This window comes from Myotis brandtii, unplaced genomic scaffold, assembly GCF_000412655.1.
Source record: "Myotis brandtii unplaced genomic scaffold, ASM41265v1 scaffold621, whole genome shotgun sequence".
In the NCBI taxonomy this organism is placed as follows: domain Eukaryota; kingdom Metazoa; phylum Chordata; class Mammalia; order Chiroptera; family Vespertilionidae; genus Myotis; species Myotis brandtii.
The window spans coordinates 1,495,235-1,516,820 of NW_005370372.1; the positions used below are offsets into that span (position 1 = coordinate 1,495,235).

The window sequence follows — 21,586 nt, forward strand, 5'->3', positions numbered from 1 at the left end:
CAGATTCTTAGACCTTATTTTATTTATGCCTGACATAGAGTGATGACTAATTCCTATAGTTCACAAAGTCCTACTTCAGTATTTACACACTGATACTTTACATATTCAAAAATACAATTATCCTAATGGACTGTGTTAGCAATATAGAATCCATCTAGATTCAGCAAACCAATTATGGGCACTGAAGGGGGGGGTATATAAATTGCTGTTTTGTGTCCTTTGTTGTGTCTTCCAGAGCCTAAAATATGTTTTCAACCAAAATCTATTAAATAAATGAAGGAATTGGTATTGATGAAAAAAATAAAATATGAGAAAATAAAGAGTTTAAGGTCTTTCTCAGGAAGACCATGTTAAAGGAGGTGCCAAAGTCCGAGGAAGATAAACCAGGATCAGCAACAAGTTATACTGCTGATGATATCCCATATTACTCTCTAGTAGAAAAAAATAGAAATTCTACATATTGAAAATTAATATTGCCACCAATGTTGTAAATGAAGTTACAGGGCACACGACTGGTCAACTGTGTGTCCCCTGGTGGTCAGTGCACATTATAGCGAGTGGATGGGCAGCCTTAGCATATCATTAGCTTATTACACTTTGATTGGTTGAACAGCCGACCAGACAAACAGACACTTAGCATATTAGGCTTTTATTACATAGGATTATTATATATTATTTTTTATTTATTAATTCACAGTACACAAATATATTCTACTTACCATGATTCTGGCACATTGCTAAATTCTTATGGTTCAGAGTTGAACACAAAAAACACAGTCCCTGATCTTATGTAGCTTACAGTCTTTTACATGTTCTCCACCATAGTTTCAAGGACTTAATTTATTATCTATTGTTATAGTGAAGTTTTATCTTGTACAATTGTATCAAGTTATATCATGCCATTTTGAAATTAATATTTTTTTATTAATTATATTATGGGAGTTTATGAATCAGAACATGCATAATTTTACAGTAACACTATATTCTAGCTAATTTATATTCCCCATATCTCTGGAATTTTAAGTTTACATTTTTCTTCTTAGGTACATTTTTTTACTACATTAATAAAAATTCAGTTTAATAAAGATTAATTTATTCTGATCTTAAATGACTGCTAACAAAATCTTGAGAGGTTGCAAACACATATATTTAATATCTATTAGATTTGTTAGCATGTTGCAATTTTCAGAGAAATACACAACTGAGTTATACCTATGATAACTATTAAATGACATTTGTGTAATTTTTAAGATATCACAAGAAAGTTTATCAGTTTCTAACAATTAAATATAAATAAGTAATATAGTGCTGGCCTGGAAACAAGTATTTATGATTTTGTAAAAAAGATTTTTGCAACATAGAACACATCTCTTTTCATAGATAAATGTTCCAGTTCACTTCTATGTTCTCTGCTATGCATTATTGTCATTATTATTTCTTTGGTACTAAAGTAGACAAAACATATTGGGGCAGAGTTTAGAGAAATATTTACTTTCAACATTCTGTTCTATCAGGCAAGGTTCATACATATATTGTGGTCTAGCAATTGGAATATTTCACTGTCAAACTTTGTTTAATTTTCCAGTGGAAGAAAAAAACACAACACATTAAAGCAATTGCTATACACAGTGAAAAAAGCAGAGAAATGTTACAGTCTCTATATTTCGAAGTAAACCTTATGAGTCATTCTATTTAACATAAAATAAAATTAAAAAGGGTTAACCTGAGCAAGATAGTAGTTTGACAAGGTAAATATGTAAGGAACAAATTTAGGGTCATGGTAGTATCTGATACTCTTAGACTTTAAAATGAGTTATTTAATGTCATCCAACCTGTTAATTTTATCATAATTTCTCCAGGAGACCATATTCATAATGTGTCCTTCCTAGACCGAATAACCAAATCTCAAATGAAATCCTGAATTACAGCCAGTACTATGTCCATTACCATCTTGAGGGTGGTGTTAGGAAAACACCCTAGCTAATCACAGAACATTCCAGTGGTTTCAGTTACATCCAAGATACTTTTATTTGGGTGAAATCACATCCCAATCAGAGTATAGAAAAAAATATATTTCTCTATAATAACATTTCCACTTTAGAATAAAATTTTAATAGGTAGTAAGAAGTGAAATAAAATTGGCATTGTTACAAAACTCTAGAAATGACTTTGAATTGTCATTATATATTCAAAATGACATTAAAATACTAAGACAAACTGAATTCCAAATATTATTATAATCACAAATCTATATTTATATAATATTTACTATGTGATCCTAGGAATATGCTGGTTACAGTCAGTTGATCCTCAACTTCTTCAGTTCATAATTTTTAAAAGTATTTTATAATTATGATTATTGATTATGCTAAGTGAATTAAGCCAATCTGGAAAAGACAAATATCACATGATCTCACTTATTTGTGGAATCCAATGAACAAAATGAATTGACCAACAAAATACGACCTGAAGCATGGCGGTATGGAACAGACTGACATACCATGTCAGGTTTGGGGGATGAGGAGAGATAAACCAAAGAACTTATCCTATATAATGAAAGGCTAATATGCAAATAGACTGAACGGTGGAACAACCAAACAACCAGTCGCTATGACGTGCACTGACCACCAGGGGGTACATGTAGAACATGGCAGGTGTTGGCAGCAGGCAGCAGAGTGGGGAACATGGCGGGCAGCTGCCACAGGGGGATGGTGGAGCAGGGGCGCCAGACTAAGGCAGGGCGCCAGTCGCTGTCATCAGGGCAAGCCTCTGGTGGTTACTGAAAATTCTTTGCTCCCATGTGCCACGGTCCCACCTGGCACTCACACCTGCTGCTGGCGACGGCTCCGCTCGCACCCGCTGTCCTGGTCACCCCTGAGGGCTTCTCCACCTCCCCCTGCTTCTGAGGGGCAATCAGGGCAGCAGCCACCGCACACATCCTCTGACGGTGCCGGCCCCACTTGAACCCACTACTGGCACCAGCCACAATCACTCTGCACTGTCAGAGGGTACGAGCGGGGCCGGTGCCATCAGTGCATGGGAGTGGTGGCAACGGGAGTGGGGCTGCCGGCAGACAGGGGACTGGGAGCGAGGAGGATGGGCCGAGACCTGCCCCTGTGCCCACTGCAGCCTCGCGGCCCACAGTTCATTTCAAGGTGCACAAATTTGTGCACTGGGCCTCTAGTATACTTAAATGCATAGCCCATGGTCATGGGCAATAGGGTGGTGAAGACCTGGAGCAGGAGAGTAGGGGCTGGGTAGTGGGGGGTAAAGGGAGGGGAAATGGGAGACATCTGTAATATTGTCAATAATAAAATATATAAAAAAGCAAAATTAAGATTACTAGTAAATGGTAGCTATTGTTAACTAGTTAGACCAATAAAAGTCTCCTTTAAAATGCTTGAAAATTCTACATCTATATCTTATTAAAATATTCAAAAGGTATAAAAGCCAGACATTTCTTGATTTTTACTTCACTCAAGGTGGGATTTTCTTTCCAGTTCAAAGAGGGTTTTACTTTTGAGACAGTGGAGGATTACATCAAGTTGCAGTACATTTAGTGCAATGGGTTTATTTATAGTCCTATTAACTGCAAGGGATTGCAAGGCAGTTACATCAATAACACATGCATTTTAAACCTAACTTATGCAATATTCCATGAACAGCTGAGCAAATAAATGAAAGAGTTTTCATTTTCATTCAAATGTAAAACATAATTGATGCTTTCCAAAACCTAGACCACTAACTTATTCTAAAGGAGTGCCTACGTGCTTAGCATCCAGGGAGCTATGTCAGATTCTCCCAGGACCAGCAGGTTGAAAAGCTATGCAAGTGCAAAAGTTTAATAAGGACTAGGTTAAAATATCTGGAAAAATATATAATAAATTAGAGGCATAGAAAATCTTGAAAAGATACTGTTTTTAATATCATTTGTACTTGAATACCAATTAAATTTGCAAATGAACCAGTTTGCATGAAAAAATGCTTATGAAGCTATATCTGATTTAAATGGAAATCATATTCACCACCAGCTATTTCTCAGAATAAAATATAGCTTACTTAAATAGATGTCATCTTAATATTTTATCTATTCAAATTCAACTAAGGCAGCATATAGTACATCTTATTCCAAACTGTTATTAATTTTCTAGTCTGAAAAATAAATAAGGTTCTTTTAATTAAGGGATTTTAAGATCTTAATTTAAAAATGTTGAAATTATAATGTGTCGTAATGTGAGTTTGGTGTGGATTGGGATTTGTTTTGTTTTACAATTTATGTATGAAATAATTCATTTTCATCTACCTTTTAGATATGTAATTCAATGAACATGAAATGAATGAATATTAATCAGCTTCACTTTTATATAGTTTTACTTAAGATTTTTAAAGAACTTAGATATATCTAACTTTTACTTCAATTATAGTAAACTGTTAATAATTCTCTAAGAAACACTTTTCTTGCACCTTGAAAGTCTGCTTGAAGTTAGCTGCTTACAAAATCATTTCTCCTGTGAAACTTTTGGAATTAAAGAAGTTACTATGGAAAATTTTTCTTTTTAACACTTCTAAATTCAGTGTTTGGGTTCATTGATTTCAATATTATTCAAAACTAAATAAAGTAGTCAACTTTGTCTTCTATAAGGTGAAAATCAGTCCCCTTAATTTTTGTGATTTGATGCTACTACTATAAATTCTAAACATCATATCACTGAATAGAGAAAATTGATAGACATTCTTCTCATCATAGTTGTCTTTATGGTTTACAATTCCTATAGAAAATATTTATTTTTAATATCATTAATTTAAACTATGGGAAATCTTTAAATTATCCTAATAAAATTAGTTTACATTCTAAATCATTTATCTCATGTATTTCTTAAGCAGGTTGTCTTTTACTTAGTTACCTTATTTTATTTTTATTTTATTTTATTTTATTTATTTTATTATTTTAGAGTATGTTTATTAAAGTTGGGGACAGTGAAACAAGAAAGGGCTTAGGACAGAAGAAGCAAGAGGAAAGAGCCTAGGTGGGCCTGCTTTGGCTCTCTGGGAAGTCAGATAAAAGGGAGTTCTTGGGGACAGGCTCAAGGTGTTAGGCCAGGAGGAGCTGCTGCTGCCCATTGCTCTCCTGGTTGCAAGTCTCATGGGGACCCTTACAGTTTGAGAGATGCATGCCTGTGGGTAAAGAACATGGGAAAGGGAAAGGCATGGGCATGCTTCCGGGAGGGAGAGCAAGCCCCGGGTCCTCTTTCTTGTGGGTTTTTAAGTCCTGGGGTTTAGGGAAGGTATTAAGGGAGGATCTCAATAGAATATACATCAGCTTTATGTTGATGTGCCAAAATGAGATTTATTGCCTTAACTGCATCTGTCTTTGAGTGTGGTTGGCATAAATGGTACTAACTGGATTTCTGCTATCTATCTCCCTGCGTAGGATTAAAACCAAAGTACGGGGTTTTTGAGTCCGAGTTCGTTGTCTCACGAAATCTGAGACTAAAGTCGTGTTAGTGGAACTGAAGTTTATTGAAAGGAGCCAGTCTTGGAGAAGGTGCAGCTGGAGTTCCTGGAGCTGCCCAGTATCCAGGGCTTCCTTTCCATGTTATAGTCAGGAGTAGTTCAGCATCCAAGCTAATTAAAGTCTAATAGTCCATGTGTGGAGGCCCCCATGGTCATAAGCCAGGTGGGCACAGGGGAGCACATCTCCTGCCATCAACCCAAGAACCTAGCACACCAGAGAGAGAGAGAAGAGGAAGCATACGTGCTTTTTTATATATATGCCTCTTATTTCCTGATTAGTTCTTTCAAAGAATTTTGCCTTCACAAATTCCTTGGGATTGGTTTATATGCCTTACTACCTTGTGACTGGTTATCTGCAAGCTGCCTGTCAGCAACATAAAACATTTTAAAGCTCATGTCTCCCTGGTGCACCTTTCCTTCCCTGCCCAGTTGGGGTGCCTTAGTAACTTCACCTACTTGGATTTTCAGTTTTATTTCCTCCTCCCCCGCCCCCCTCCCCCCATGGTCCCTGTCCCTGTCTACCTAGCTTCCCTCTGTCTCCTTGGGATGATTTAAGCTATTTATACTCTGGTTGGGGAGGAGAGGTGTAAACCATTTACTCTTAAGTATCCTTGTTAGGAAGATAGGATTTTTCTATTTACTAGAAGCCTGTAAACTACTTGGGTGTTTAACTATCATTCTCAGTTTCCCTAACATACTTGCCCTGGCTTACTAGCATGTCTTTTTTCCCCCTCAGAAAATTCCATCTCTGAAATCGTTTAGGGAAATATCTTAGGGCTGATGAGGAAGGACAGTATGTCTTCATTAACTGCTTCCCGTTGACAGGGGCTGTGGTTCCTGCCTATACAGGATGTGGAAGTCTCTCTCTGCATGATCTAAGGGGGGCAATGGAATGGGATCCAAGACTGGAACAGAGAGGTTATTAGCTGATTCTTCCAAAGTAGGAATGGATGGGAATCCCCAAAGCATCATCCCCTTGATATGGAATTGTTGTATCATTCCAGAAGCAAAGTTGGTAGATTGCTTCATATTTTGTTGACTCAATTATGTAGTCCTGAAAATAAGTTGATTCAGTTAAATTGCCGAGTGTCATTTCAGGAAGTGGTGATGCAGATGGGCTCCCAAAGTGAGACCTATATTGTATGAACAAGAAATCAGGTATTTAATAAGGGGCATGCCTATGAAACAGAAGATAAAAACAAAGTTTAATGGTCACATAAATTTTAAACCAGTTTCTGAGTCTGTAAGACTGTCAGCTGAGAAGATTTTTAGATGAAAGAATCAAATTTTCTTTTCTTAGAATGAAAGTAAGCAGTGGACAGTCTGATAAATCCTTCTTTTCTGCAGTTTGAATATCTCTGGTGATATAAATTCTGCACAGTGTACACAGGATCAGTCACTAAGATTGTTTAAGTATAAGCTGTTGTGATGATTTCTCAAGGTTTTATCAAGTCCTTTAGTTGTAATTTGCAAGTGCAAAGCTCAGAAAAAATGTTTAGTTCTCAATAATTCCAAGTCAAAGGATGGGAGAAAACTGAAACATTAGTTAGAAGAAATAAGTGGTCAATAATGCCATCTAAACAAAGTCCAGAAATAATAAGACAGGCTGAAAGTGTTCATTCAGCTAATCAGTTCTTTGGTAATTTCTGTATCTGAGAATGCTAGGGAACCTCTCTAGAGTAAGGACTAGACTCAGTGGGCCAAAGGATTACTGGCACTGAATGGGATATGAGCAAATAAAGACAGTGAGTATAGAATATTTTGAAAGAAATTCTAGCTAAGATTGAAGAATTAAGGACTTTTTATTTTTTTAAAGTATTTTATAGATTTTTAGAGAGAGAGGGAGAAGAGAGAAACATCAATGAGAGAGCATAACGTCAATCAGCTGCCTCCTGCATGTTCCTCACCAGAAATCGAGTCCACAATCCGGGTGCATGTGCCAGCAACCCTTCAGTGCATGGGGCGATGTCAAACCAACTAAACCACACTAGCCAGGGCAGAATTAAAGACTTTTTAAATGATAGCTGCCTTTATTTCATATACAAATTCAGTGGAAGGAACAAACTATACTGGGCAAAATAGAAAAGATAAAAGAAAAAGGAGAAAATTGGTAGAGGATTTATTCATTAATTTACTTATTTATTCATTCAACAAATACTTATGGAAAACTTATAAATGCCAGGAACAACCTCAGATGCTAGGGATATGGCAGTGAATAAAACAAAAATTCCTGTTACTGGGCAAAATAGAAAAGATTAAAGAAAAAGAAGAAAATTGGTAGAGGGTTTATTCGTTAATTTACTTATTATTCATTCAACAAATACTCATGGAAAACTTATAAATGCCAGGAACAACCTCAGGTGCTAGGGATATGGCAGTGAATAAAACAAAAATTCCTGTCCTAAATTTGTGTGTTTGGGTGGGGGGTTGGGGTTGAAAGGGCAGACAAATAACTAAGAAGACATATTAGATGCTTCTGCTGACCCTTCTCACATCCTATCAGCCCACCTCTAATTCCCACTGTGTGTCTTTCTCTTTCTGCCCCAGGGCTTCTCTGACAGCAGGCAAAAGGGCAAGCAAGAGTCACAACTGGGAGTGTGGGAGATTTAACATCCCTGTGGGCATCCACTGAGTAATGGAATGAATAAGTACTTTTCCTGGTACAAACCTCAGTGGAGAGTTTTGGCAGTCACTGTCCATTATTCTTAGATTTTCTCTCAGTGTAACTTCAATGACACATCCTTTTATTGATTTTTCCTCCTTCCTCTCAATTCTTAGTTCTTCACTCCTACTCTCCACCTGCAGATAAGAGCTTACCTCAGATTCTGTTTTGGGAGGTTGGGGGGAACTTGTGTGTATTTCCAGATAGTGATAAGCACTAAATAGAAAGGCTAAAGCAATAAAAGGATATGTGTGTGTATATGTGTGTGTGTGTGTGTGTGTGAGAGGAAAAGGATATGTGTGTGTGTATATGTGTGTGTGTGTGTGTGTGTGTGAGAGAGAGAGAGAGAGAGAGAGAGAGAGAGAGAGAGAGAGAGAAGAACAAGCACATTTGCGGAGTGCTTTGCATTTATTAACTCATTTAATCTTCTCAACCTCTGAGATGAGAAAACTGAATTACAAAGAAGTTACATAGCTCACCTAATATCACCCTTATGGTCAGGTTTGAGTTACTGTTGGAATCCATACTGTTTGTTTGGCTCCAGAGTTCAGCTCTTTATACTTTGTTTAGGGCTCAGTTTCAGCCACCTACACAGTGAGGCCTTTTAAAATTATTCTTCCTACCTAACAAAGCTTTGTTCTCATTAGCCACCTCTCAAACCCCTAAGCAATCTCCTTCTTAGCATTAAGAGGAATAAGCTAATGAGTTCAGAGGAATAACCTTTTGGTGGCCTAAGTACATAAAAGAATAGTATTTATTTATGCTAACTGCATGTGTTCAAATCACCTAACACAAGCCCAAAAAGATGTAAGCCTTTTTAACACTTAACTGAGAAGTTCCCTGGCATCCTTTATTGCAGTGAGATAAGCCCAACTTGGTAGGCTGCAGTAGAACACTTAACAGTGTTTTCATCCCAACTGAGCTCCCACAGTCCCCCATGGCTGGAAACTAGCCTAACATTATCAGCTCATCACGGATGTTGTTAGGAGTTGGCCTGGCACTTTCAGCCAGGACCGGTGTTCCCCAGTTGAACGTACGTACACATTTTCACAGAACACCAACAGCAGACAGGGCTGCTCTGAGACCCCGATGAGTCAAGAGGAAAGCAAGACCTTCCTGTAATTATGCCCAAACACGGACAAGAACACAAACATTGTCCAAACCATAAAAGATGACCAAGTCACATATCCTACCTACATGAATGATGGCTACTTGTTTCCAACCACTGCTTTATCCCCACTCTGTTCTTCCCTCCTTCTAACTAAGATTTATAAAGATACCCAATTACAGAATTATCTCTGCTTTTTGATAGCATCCAGTGCAGAGCAAAGCCCCACTTTCTTGAAACCTATATCAAATTACCTAACACTAGTCCAAAAGATGTAAGTTCTTTCAATACTTACTGAGCAATTCCATGGCATCCTTTTTGTGGTGAGCAGTAAACCCAACTTAATCAACTGCAGGTGTGTTCCTAATGGTCTTTGGCTGAAAGACATTAACACACTCTTATTGTCTGTTCTACACATTTAAAACTTATCTATGAAATTTCTTTAATGCATCTTATTTCTCAGTTATATTGCTTCTTATGGGTACTGAAGTTTTCTCTCTGAAAACATATGTTTGTGTTCTATTTAATTAACTGATGACTTTTATAATTTACCAAGGTTCACATTTTTTTTCCTTCTTTAGGAACCAACTACTATTTCAGCAATGGAGCTTTCCACTAAGCAGGTAATATCATTTTATATTAAAATCAGTATTCTACATTGTTTTAATTTTGTGTTTCAAATATATTGATGATCCATAAAATTGACAATTGTTCAAAGAAAGAGAAAAGAATTTTTTTACAAAAAGCTAGTAGAATAAAATCTAAAGATATTTTCATTGCCCTCACGTTTTGGCCAATCTCATATATGTCCTATAAATATACTTGTTAGGTTATTACTTGTTGTAAATTTTCATTTATAGCATTTCTGGTTATTATGATATAATTTACTATATAATTATATTCATCTATCTATCTTTCCTTTAAAAATAACAGCGGTGGATATTTCAGAATATAAATTTAGAATTTAATTCATCTGTATATATAAACAAAGTACATTTTATAGGCTTAAAAGTATGCACTAGACTATATATGTTTGGAGATCTTGACTTTAAAGGTAACTTACTTTTTCAGTGGCATTATAGTCTAGAGAAAACATTTAGTTTGGCTAACTATGAAGGAATAATGGCAAAACAGTCACTGCCAAATGATGTTATTAAACTCCATGAGTTCATAGGTTATGGACAGCATGTTAACAGACTTTCCAGTCACACTGAATGAATGTTTGGCAAGACACTTGAACACAAATGACTTCTAAATGCTAAATGACATGTACAAAACAAATATAATTTTAAATGCTAACCAAATGCCTTTTCCCCATAAATGTTATCTAGCCTTTCTATCCAATATGTAACTGGTAATTATATTTTTAAAAGGTTTTAATATTGAGTTGAATTAATAATGAATTAGTAAATAACCTAGTAGAGGGGAAAAAAACAGAATGGTTGGGGAGCCCCTCACTCATTGTAGTGAGAACTTACACACAAAATTGTTTAATATGAGAATCATTTGGCTAATCTTATCTCTGAACTATCTTATCTCTGACCATGCATTAGCCCTTGTACAAGACACTAAAATACTGTGCCAATAAAACAGAGTATATCCTTTCCACACACACATGTCAAAATAGATTGATAACCTCCAAGATATTTACAGAAACTCCGAGTGCAGATAGTATTGACCTGATACTGTTATCTCACACTTCATAAGCATGTGTTCACCTGTTCTGATCATCTAAAACTTGTCAAATGTTGGCAAGCCAATCTGGGGATTTCCAGGATGAAATCGAGACTGGGATATTCTTTCCCATAATGATTTGTTAAGTTAGTTATTCTCTGCTAGGTTTCATTGCCAATCTTCATTATGTTGTATCTAGTATTGTAAAACATATCTTTCTGTTTAAAAAATGTCAAAGCTGACTCAATAATTGCCTATTAAATGTAATACATTTCACCAAAATAAAAAACACCGAACACAAACAAACAAACAAAACAGTTGATCAGTTTAAAATTCCATGATAGAAGAAATGTCCCCAGTCTTTATTTTCCAATAGTGGGAGTTCTATATCATTAAAATGTGACTCGATTTCTTTTATGCTCCTGGAAATTGTAAGAGTGAGGCAATAGTTTCAAGAGGGATAATCAGTGTTACAACTAATTTTCTGGATAAATGGACTCATCTCCTGCTTTATGACCTGCAACTTGTTAAGGAGGATAGTGAGAAAGCCTATGGTGATGTTAAATTGGGCAGAAAAAGCACATCAGGTTGCTTGCTAGTGACTGGATTAAGCTCAATGGTGCCTGCAAACCTCCCATGTATTTCATTTAGATAGCATAATTGGTTTTGAAAATCATTAATAGTACTGCAGAATAATTGTAAGATATAAGCTGGCCATTGAGTTGTATTTAATTTTTGGCATTTTATGAACTTTAGGTTTTTATTACAATAATTTTAGTTGCCATATTTGGAGTTTTCTATTCTTCCCATGTATTATTTTTCTGTTTTTCTCTTAAAGAGATATGATATATTTAAATATTACTTAGATAATAACAACTGTTTTTCTACTCAAATGTCATATTTTTAAAAATCTGTGATTATGAATTTTGCTCATTCTTCTTAAAAGCTATTAGAAAAGCATAGAGGTCTTTTGAATGGGTTGACCAACTTGGTCAATAGCTTTTTAAATAGTTATGACCACAATATATGGTTCAGTGTGTCCTTATTCACCAATGCCAACTATGCTTCTGGATATTAATACCCTATTTTAACTAATTTAATTGTTGTTTAGGTATTATGTGTTTGTTTCATTTTTAAATTTACATCGAGATTGCTTGCTTTCAATACAATCTAAGTTTATTTTTTTAAATGATGCTTTTGGAAAACAGAAATGAAGGATAGGAGGGGGGAAAAGTTGATTCTGTGAATTAAGTTATTTGTTAATATTTTTCAAATTATGGTCAACTGTTATTGCACACTGCAGATGCTTTTAAGAAAGATAAAACTTAACCTAAGTGTCTCTCAATGAAAAGCTGAGAGATGATACTTCATTTTTTCCTCCCAATGACTTTTTCATTTCTTCGTTTGCCATGATTTATAACATCAGTCAATATATAGTAATAAAAGGTGAATACAGTAAAAAGTTGAGCAACTGTAATGTATACTCTGTACTTTACTAGAATACTATAATATAAACAGTTTTCACTTACTGGAATGAAATGAGCAATATTTATCAGGATAACTGCTTCCACTATGGTTTGTTTTTTGTTGTATTGCTTCTTTCCTCTTAGCTCCCTTTTTTCTTTTTTGTTTAATGTCTTTTTTTATTATTTCTTTGTTTTCCCTTTCTTGTATTGAGATAAAATTAGTTGGTTAACTTGAAGCACAGAATTATTTTCTATAAAAATACTCCTTATAATCTTAACAATTTATTTAATTCTAATAGATACTTCCATTTTTATCCAGCTTATTTGTTTATTCACATATGTAGTCCATCTTTGAAAGTCTTTTGGAAATGCAATTTTATTTATACCCATTGCTGACTGTCAGGAAGTTTGCAATATTTAAAAGAGCACACATGCTTCAGAGACCAGCTTTTCTGTAACTTATTTTTTATTTATATAGTTAAGAAATTAAAAAAAAACACTTTTAAGATCTTTTCCATGAAAACTGTTACATATTTCAGTATGTATATAGCATTTATTCATTCCTTTAGTGCAAGAAAAGGAAGCTATGACTCCAACTACAGTAAAATGTGAAAACACAAAATAATTTTATTTAATTTCATTTTGTGTTCAGATAAATTTGCAGCTGATATGCTCCATTGGCTCAATTTTGTAAAAGGTACTTTTCACACTGTGCTGAAATCCTGAATCTGTTGGTACTAGAAAGTTTTTTTTTCTCCTATATTCTGCCTTATTGGGTAACTCCAAACTCATTGAGGATAACGGCATAGTAAAACATGTTATCTGGATGCATACTTTGAAGATTTGGTTAAACATGCACATTTTATGGAAAAGTTTTAGAAAATTATGTGGTTGCCCAAGGCCACAGAGAGAGTTGGTGTAGGGGAAGACCTAGAATCCAGGTGTCTCGCTGCCCATTACAGCACTGCCCCACGGTGCCTGAGCCTTAGCGTTAAGTCTGCTGCACCAGCCAGAATGCACTTGATCTCCCTCTTTGATGACATTTCAAATGAGAAGCCATTTCATGGTTTTGTTTAAAGTAGTCTTCCTGGAGGTAGTGCAAGGACAACGCATTTGGTTTTGAGCAAAATGTCTCACAAATGCAAGTCCTGAAACTACATCCCAGGCAATGTGAGCACCCAGAAGTCAGAAGGAAATGATCGCTGCCTCAGGAATACACAGCAATGTAGATCATCTGATCCATCAAAATGATGAACAGTAGAAGTGAAAACAAGCTATCTAAGAACAAAAAACTGAAGATTTTATCATTACATTGTCTTACTGTCTTTGATTTTTTTTATTTAGGTATAATTGACCTATCACTATCACTGTCTTCCTTTATTTTCCCTTGGGTTTATACTTATAAAATTCACGTTTCAGTCAAATATTTGAATTTTAATATTGCTCTATTTTTAAATGGTCACATTATCTGCCAGGCCTTTGAAGAAACTACCAATAATGAGATTTTTTTAAAACCTGAAAATATAAATTTATCTTTGATATGTATAAATTTTTTTAAAGAAAACTTTGAAAAACAAGTTTTGTCATAATCATAAATTCTTTCTACAGCAACAGCTCTATATTGGCTCCATGGCGGGGGTTGCCCAGCTGCCTCTGCACCGGTGTGACATCTACGGGAAAGCCTGTGCGGAGTGCTGCCTCGCCCGAGACCCTTACTGTGCCTGGGATGGCTCCTCCTGCTCTCGCTATTTTCCTACTGCAAAGAGGTAGGAAAGATACTAGAAGTAAACAAAATGTTTGCTACTTATTATACCTGATTTCATTTTTGAAACGGCTTCCTTCATATAAGTAGACCAACTGTTTTCCATTAGTAAAAAGTGGTTTGGAGGTTGCTGTTTTTCCCCTTTTCCTTAGTCAAAACAATCAGAAAATGTATAATAGGATAGTTGGGTACAAATGTAATGGGATAAATGGTTTTAATTAATTACCGAGGGAAATCTAAAACATCACAATCATATCTTTGAATGTTTGTACTTGGAAATGATAAAGTTTTGCAACTTCATTTTACACAGGGGGAAATGTAGTGGTAAATCATCTTCAACTTAAATCTATCATATAATCAGTCCATATGGATAAAAGATAGTTCATAATATTAAGTGTCATTGTAGTATTAGCCTATTCCATTTCATAAATACAGTTTTCTTAAGCCTTTAACATTCAGCATTGAGATGATATGTTTAGATCATTTTCATATTCCTACTGATTTTGTTGGAAGTTAACATTTAAAACAAAAACTTACTGTGGAGATAATGTATTATTGATTAAAGAAACTGTGGATAATTTAAAAAATAACAATGTGCAGTTTTTACAGCAATCAAATTAAGTATTTGATTAAAATGTTATGGTTCCTGAAATCATTTAGCTTTATGGGGCTTTTAATGTTACCCAAAAATGTGAATTCATGTTTGAACTAAAATTGAGTATTATTTCCTTTCCATGTGAAAATGTATAATATTGCCTAATTTAGTAATAATCCATTCTAATTTTAAGCTAATTTTAATAAGAAGGATTAAAAAATCATAACTACAGCTCTGATATGTTAAAAAGCTGTGTGTTATAAATTTGAAATGTGTCTATTGCATTCCTACAATTCATGATCGAAGAAGTTATTATTAACACATTTTTGTTATGCCTAGCAGATTTTACTTAATCCAACTGCATGTTTCTTTGTAAAGGATGTTTAAAGACCTCACATTTATGCATTCCTTGTGATGGCATTTTTCAAAAGCTTAAAATGCAGTAAAAAAATGCCTTCCCAAGTGCTTTGTGGTTCGTGTTTCACAAGTTCTCTTGTTGGCTCAATTTTGAAATGTGCAACATCTGTTGATAGTCTCACCAATTCTACAAATAGGAATCTATAAATACTTTGGACTTCTAAATTTATGAATACAGTAACAAATTCTCAATGGCCTTTGTGAGAGCTCTTTTTAGGGATGGTAACTAACTTTTCAGAAAGACAATACCCATTAAAATAGATGCAGAAAACAGTTGGGCGAGTGTCCCCAATCTTTTCCGGTCTGTTACACATAGCCAGTCTCCACTTTTAGCCTCTTTCTGGAAGTATACGTCTTGTTTGCACTACAATTGCTAAAGCCAACCTCCTTCTTCCGGGCCAACCATTGGCTAAGTGCAGCTGGGACACCCAGAATGTACTGCAACTAACATGATCTGAGCAGTACAATGTAGGAGAAACTCATTTAGATTTTTATAGCAACTTTGACTTTTCTTTTAGAGGTGAGTTCATTGTCTTCTCTTCCGCCTTATTCTGACAAAAGAAGGCCTTGCTGATCAATATTTGTTGTTGCTTTTCTTCTTTTATTCACTTCACAGGTAAATCAGTTTGCAATCATAGCCCTATGGTCATAAAAGACATATTTTCTTTTAAAAAGGTTGATATAGCAACCATACAAGGAAATTAAAAACTAACTTAAAATTAGAATCCATAATCTTTATACTTTTAAACTTAACGGAACTCTATTAACATAACAAAGATATGTGTTAAGAGAAAGAGAACATTCATGTGAATTTTAATTTTCAAGCTTACTTCCTCATTAGTGATCAGAAAAAAATGTTTAATTCTGTTTATTGAAGAAATGGATTGCTATTCCATTTTTCGTGCTTTTTGCTCAGAATCAGAATTTAAGATGTTAAGAATTTAGGAGTTTCTAGATGTTAGGTCCTTATTGGATCACATCCAGTAGAAAAAAAAAATATTTGTTATCAATGACTGAAAGTCATTTAACACATTGTTAATAGATTTGTATACTGTTTCCCATTTTGATCAGCTTGGAAACTGCTTTTACAAGTACTTTAAAATATTTTAGTCATGGCTGCATCTCTTTCAGTAAACTCTTAAAGTCTTTGCTTTTTAATTCACCTTAATTCTTATGACACATTCCCAAGAGGGAAAAGAAATAAAATAATATATTTTAAATGAATTGTTTTAGACGCACAAGACGACAAGATATACGAAATGGGGACCCGCTAACTCACTGTTCAGACTTACAACACCATGGTAAGTTACAACATTTTTCATCTTTCAACCTGGTAACACTGGCGTAAAAGCACAAGAAATAAAGCATAGCTACACCCATGCAAGGCACACTCATCACGATTTTAAACCCTTATGAGACTTAAAGCTCAATATTCTCATATTAACAAAAGAAGCCAGTTTAAGTACATGACTTCATATATAGTTGCCATGTGAGACTAGAAGACAACAAAAATATTCATTTAAATATATCAAAGAAGAAAGTGTATTCTTAAAATGTCACTCCAAGTATTCATTAATATGCTGACGGCACCCAATATATTGTTATTGGATATCCTAGTCCAGTAGAAGATAATTCTGGTATTTTCACACTGACTTACTAATAGGATATTCTCCTGAACTGGGGATTTGGGACCAAGTTCATTTTATGCCTCCTAACAGATTTCAAGGCCTACTTCCTGTCTCGGTGCTTAGTTTATGCTGAAATAGCAACCAGTCTTCACGTAAAATGGAGTAAAATTGTAGAATATCTCACTTTCCTACTTCAACCCTTTACAAAAATAATAATGAAGCTGTGCTTCCCTCTGCTGGGGAAACGTATCAATGACATCACTGCTATGAAGAATTCATAGCTAAAATGAGAACATTTTACATGTAATTGAACATAATTATACTATTAACTTTTTTGGTGTCTTTTACATTAGGGAGGTCTAATATGTTTATCTGTTAATTTGGATTTGACCTACTAATTCTGCAAATAGAATATTCATGTTTCACTAATGTAACAAGAGAAAACACACTGCACAAGCAGCACACTAGCATCCCTAGCATGCATTCCAAAACCTAACTACTTTTCTGAAAATCAGATCCCTGTCGTGTGTCCTATATGCACTGGTATCTGGTTGATGAACATTCACAGGATTGTTTGGAGGATAGCAATACCAGGAAATAGTCATGAACTTAGCCTATATTGGGGGTCAATTTTTCTTGCAAAATTTTCTAACCAAGGATTTTCCTGTGTTATTGTTCTTATTATAAATAAAAAAAAGCCATTATATTGAGTAAATGTTATTGATTTTTGTCATTGTAAATATAGTGCATTATTAATCTACCCACTTAAATCTTTCAAATGGCATAATAGACAACAAAACATTCACTAGCCTTCTATTCATCTATTTTATGTAAAAATATTGAATTATGATAAGCACTATTGAAGCTATGCAGTCTTATGAAATATTAATTCATTGTATTAAATAATCTGCTTGCTTAGCTATAGAGAATTAATGATAACAAGTGGAAATAAAAGATATAAGATGATATAGCTAAAGCTCATTTTTTTATCAGACTTTAATCTCAATATTGGTATGTACCTTGCTATTTTTCTCATTCTTATATCTCTAGGGTTATAACAGATGCAATATCATGAATATCATGATAATAAATATCATGTAGATAAATATTTGTTGAATGAATAATCTAAATATTTCAAGTATAGCATAGATACTTATTGTTTTGGTTTACCAGTAGAGATTTGAACTAAATAATATCTATTGTGTTTTGTATAAGTGATTTGTCATACATTGTTTTTATTAAAATAATCATATACAGAAATAAAATATCTTAAGAAATGTCAATCAATTAACTAATAAATAATTTTTAAACTTCAGTATATGTAGGAAATTATGCTATATTTTGAACATTGCTACATATATTTATATTTCAGTGATAATCAATTTGTAATATAATATAAAAATCATTTTACAATTTTAATACAATACAGTTTGAATACAACATTTTAGAGATTAATCCATTTGTTTAGAAATCCAGTCCCTTCAGAGACCCAGTTAGGTTTTTCTTTAAACATTTTTATTAATTTCAGAGAGGAAGGGGGAGGAAGGAGAGAGAGATAGAAACATCAATGATGAGAGAGAATCATTAATTGGCTGCCTCCTGCACAGCCGCTACTGGGGATCAAGCCCGCAACATGGGCATGTGCCCTTGAGTGGAATCAAACACAGGGCCCTTCAGTCCACAGGCCTACGCTCTATCCACTGAACAAAATTGGCTAGGGCCCCAGTTAGTATTTTTTTAATTATATATTTGCTGAAATTATGAGTGTACATATGCAAGAAAAAGCTGACCAAAGACATATGTACTTTTTAAAAAGGGAAGCTGTGAATAAGTTAATGTTGTTGACTGTTGATTGATTAGACATTAGAGAGTGCTTCAGCTTTTAAAATTGTGCTCTGATGAAATTAGTTTGGTGGAAGCCTGTAAAAATTGCTGCTATAGAATTGCTTACCTACAGAAAGTAAAATGAATATGAATCAAGCTTTCTCCTGATTCTCCCATCGGAATGCACACCGTAAAGAGGGAAGAGAATCGCTGTGCTTCAGTGTTACACTGGTGTGTGGGTGTGTGTGGCGGGGTGGGGGTGGGGGGGTGAACAACTCTAAGGAGATGCTTGTGATATGTGGGAGGAAATGGTTAAATAGTCCAAGAAGTTCTGCAGCAATAAAACATCCCCTTTTTGAAGGCCTCTTATTTCCTTGTCTGCTTGTTTGATAATTGATAAAGCATAAAAATATATATATAGACACCCAAGATTATAGTAAATTTTAAATGTTTGGAAACTTAGTCAGGTATACCCATTTGGCCAGGCTGAGTCGCACCTTGGGAATCAGTGAATTGTCTTGAAATAGGTGTTATCAATACTTGAAAGTAAAATGGGCAAAAATCCAGAGCTCAACCCTATTAAGTCATGTATGTTGTCTTGCTAATGTCATATCCCGCATGGAATAAAATAGTCGTGCTCATATGGAAACATACAAAGGTATATTTTCACGGAAAGCTGCTAAGCAACTTGAAGCCAAATTATACACTTCAGGACAATCAGTTCCAGCTGTGATGGTAAACAGAGTTCATAACACTCTATATTTTACACATCCTGAGGTTTTAATAGAGAGACTATATAAAATAATTCAGAATTAAGTGGAAGAAATTTTCCTCTTGATGAAACCTTTAGCACTCACTCAGCGCTCTGCCCGCTCTGAGTAAAGGATACACTAATGGTGAGCTGGCCTAGGTGAAACAGATAATCCAGCTCTCCTTCCCCTCCACCCAGAAGGCTCTCTTTCATCACTAGTGGCCCTTCACCTAGGGAAATTTTAGTACAAAACCCTAAATATATCTGTGCTGGCAGATCCTCCTGTCTTCCCGCTTATACCTCATTCAGAATGCTAAAGACAAACCTCAGGTTTCTGCAATATGTTTCCTTCCATTGAATAACTGTTGCACACAAAATTGAAGCCGGTCTGAATTTGCATTCAAGAGCGTGAGAGGCTGAGTTAATTTACCTTTAAACTACCTCCCCTGCTCCTTTCCTTACCAAACAAGAATGAGTCAAACTGTAGTCTACAAATCCAGAGAAGAAAAAGCTGCACCATAAGTAGCAGTTTTTAAATTAACATCATCTTAGATTTTTTAATCTTGGAAATATTTGATATCCTAACTTTTAGTTTAACGCCATAATTGAATTTCACTTTGTAATAGTTCCCTTGACTGTTCTACATCCCCTTCTAGCGTCCCCATTGTAAAACATCCACAGAATTCAATCTTCTTAATTATCTCCACAACTAGCTCAATTTATGTCTTGGTTGGCATCAAAATTTCATAAAATATCTTTGGCCGTCTCATTTTCATAGTCTACAGAGTTGTGAATATAGTATTTTGTGGCAGTGCTAATCTGGTCTGTGCTTTGGCTTCTTTTATACATGTAGAAGCATCCAACTATGATTCTGAGCTTTTAGCTCCAAGAGAAGCAGGAAGATATGATAGGTGAGCATGATGTCAGTCCTAAAAAAAATCCCTAACTTCAATAAATTACCAAATTGTATCAAGTCTAAGATGTCACTGAATGTAAGATACAGCATTTTTTAGTATACTGCTAAAATAGAAAAACTGTCCAAGATGGACAATCTAATGGATGGTCCCAGTATCAAGCCAGGACACAATAAGTTTCAGTATGAGCATAAAGTAGAAATAAATTCCCATGAAGAAGAAGATACCAAGGATATTTTGTTGTTTCAACCACAATTATGGGTAGTGAAAAGGGGAAGAAATACTCCTTAACCACAAGGTGGTACACATGAAGGTTTACTTTCTGAATTCACCAACAGGGTGGACCAAAAATCTCAGACAAGACTTTAATTTAAAGAGGTATCAGGTTAGTAGGGTCTCATGTGTCTGGCAGAAGAACAAATTTTTTTCTGAAAGAAAACAAATTCAACTCAGATCAAGAGCAACTGTAAGATCATTCTGATATCAAAGATCTTAAGATATAAAGTGTGCACCAAAATGAACTTACTACAGTATTATCTTCTACTAGAGGCCCAATGCACAAAATTCATACAAGGGGCTTGGCCCTCACAGCCCCACCCCGGCTTTGTCTGGAAGGTCATTGGAAGGTCGTTTGGCTGTCTGGTCTAATTAGCATATTATGCTTTTGTTATTATAGATAACTTTTGTAAACGCTTTTTGAAACTATTTCCACTGGAGATAATTAATTATCACAATAATCATCTTCTGATAGTACCTTAGGCAAATAATTCAATTATTCATAGTATATGTGTGCAGAACATGCATATACAACCTGAATAAGAAGTTTGAAATAGTTAATGCTATCATTGTTCTTTATTAAACTTTTAAAATATGTCACCAGAGATCACCCAAATGTTTTTACGCCTATAATTTAACCATTGTAAACAGAAAACTTTTAAGCATGCTATATTTCTTAAGTTCCAAAACTTAAAAGGAAGGCATGTTAGAATGGAAGATGGTATTTTCATTATTGTTTATGGAAGGTTTATACTTCAGCAAGTGGGTATTTTCCATCATCTCCTATCATACCTCTTGGGAAAAAGTAAATGAAACATCAAAGTCTATGTCTTTAAATATAAACATTCCTGATAATTTTACTCTGACATACAAATTATGTATGTGCTGAAAATAAGACATATATTCAATATAGACTAAATCAATATTGCAGCATATTTATTGATATTGGGGTTGCTTTTCATGTAATTGAGTTTCAGCCTGCTCTATGCTAAGAA

The 21,586-nt window shown here is 34.8% G+C and overlaps 1 protein-coding gene across 1 annotated transcript in view; it reads left to right on the forward strand.

The window, feature by feature from the left end:
- Nucleotides 1-21,586, forward strand: part of SEMA3A (sema domain, immunoglobulin domain (Ig), short basic domain, secreted, (semaphorin) 3A) — a 202,311-nt gene that overhangs the window by 169,810 nt on the left and 10,915 nt on the right. The window contains exons 14-16 of the mRNA XM_005880033.2: nucleotides 9,866-9,907; nucleotides 14,033-14,190; nucleotides 16,432-16,499. Coding sequence (XP_005880095.1) covers nucleotides 9,866-9,907; nucleotides 14,033-14,190; nucleotides 16,432-16,499 — 268 coding nt within the window. The remainder of the gene's footprint in view (nucleotides 1-9,865; nucleotides 9,908-14,032; nucleotides 14,191-16,431; nucleotides 16,500-21,586) is intronic.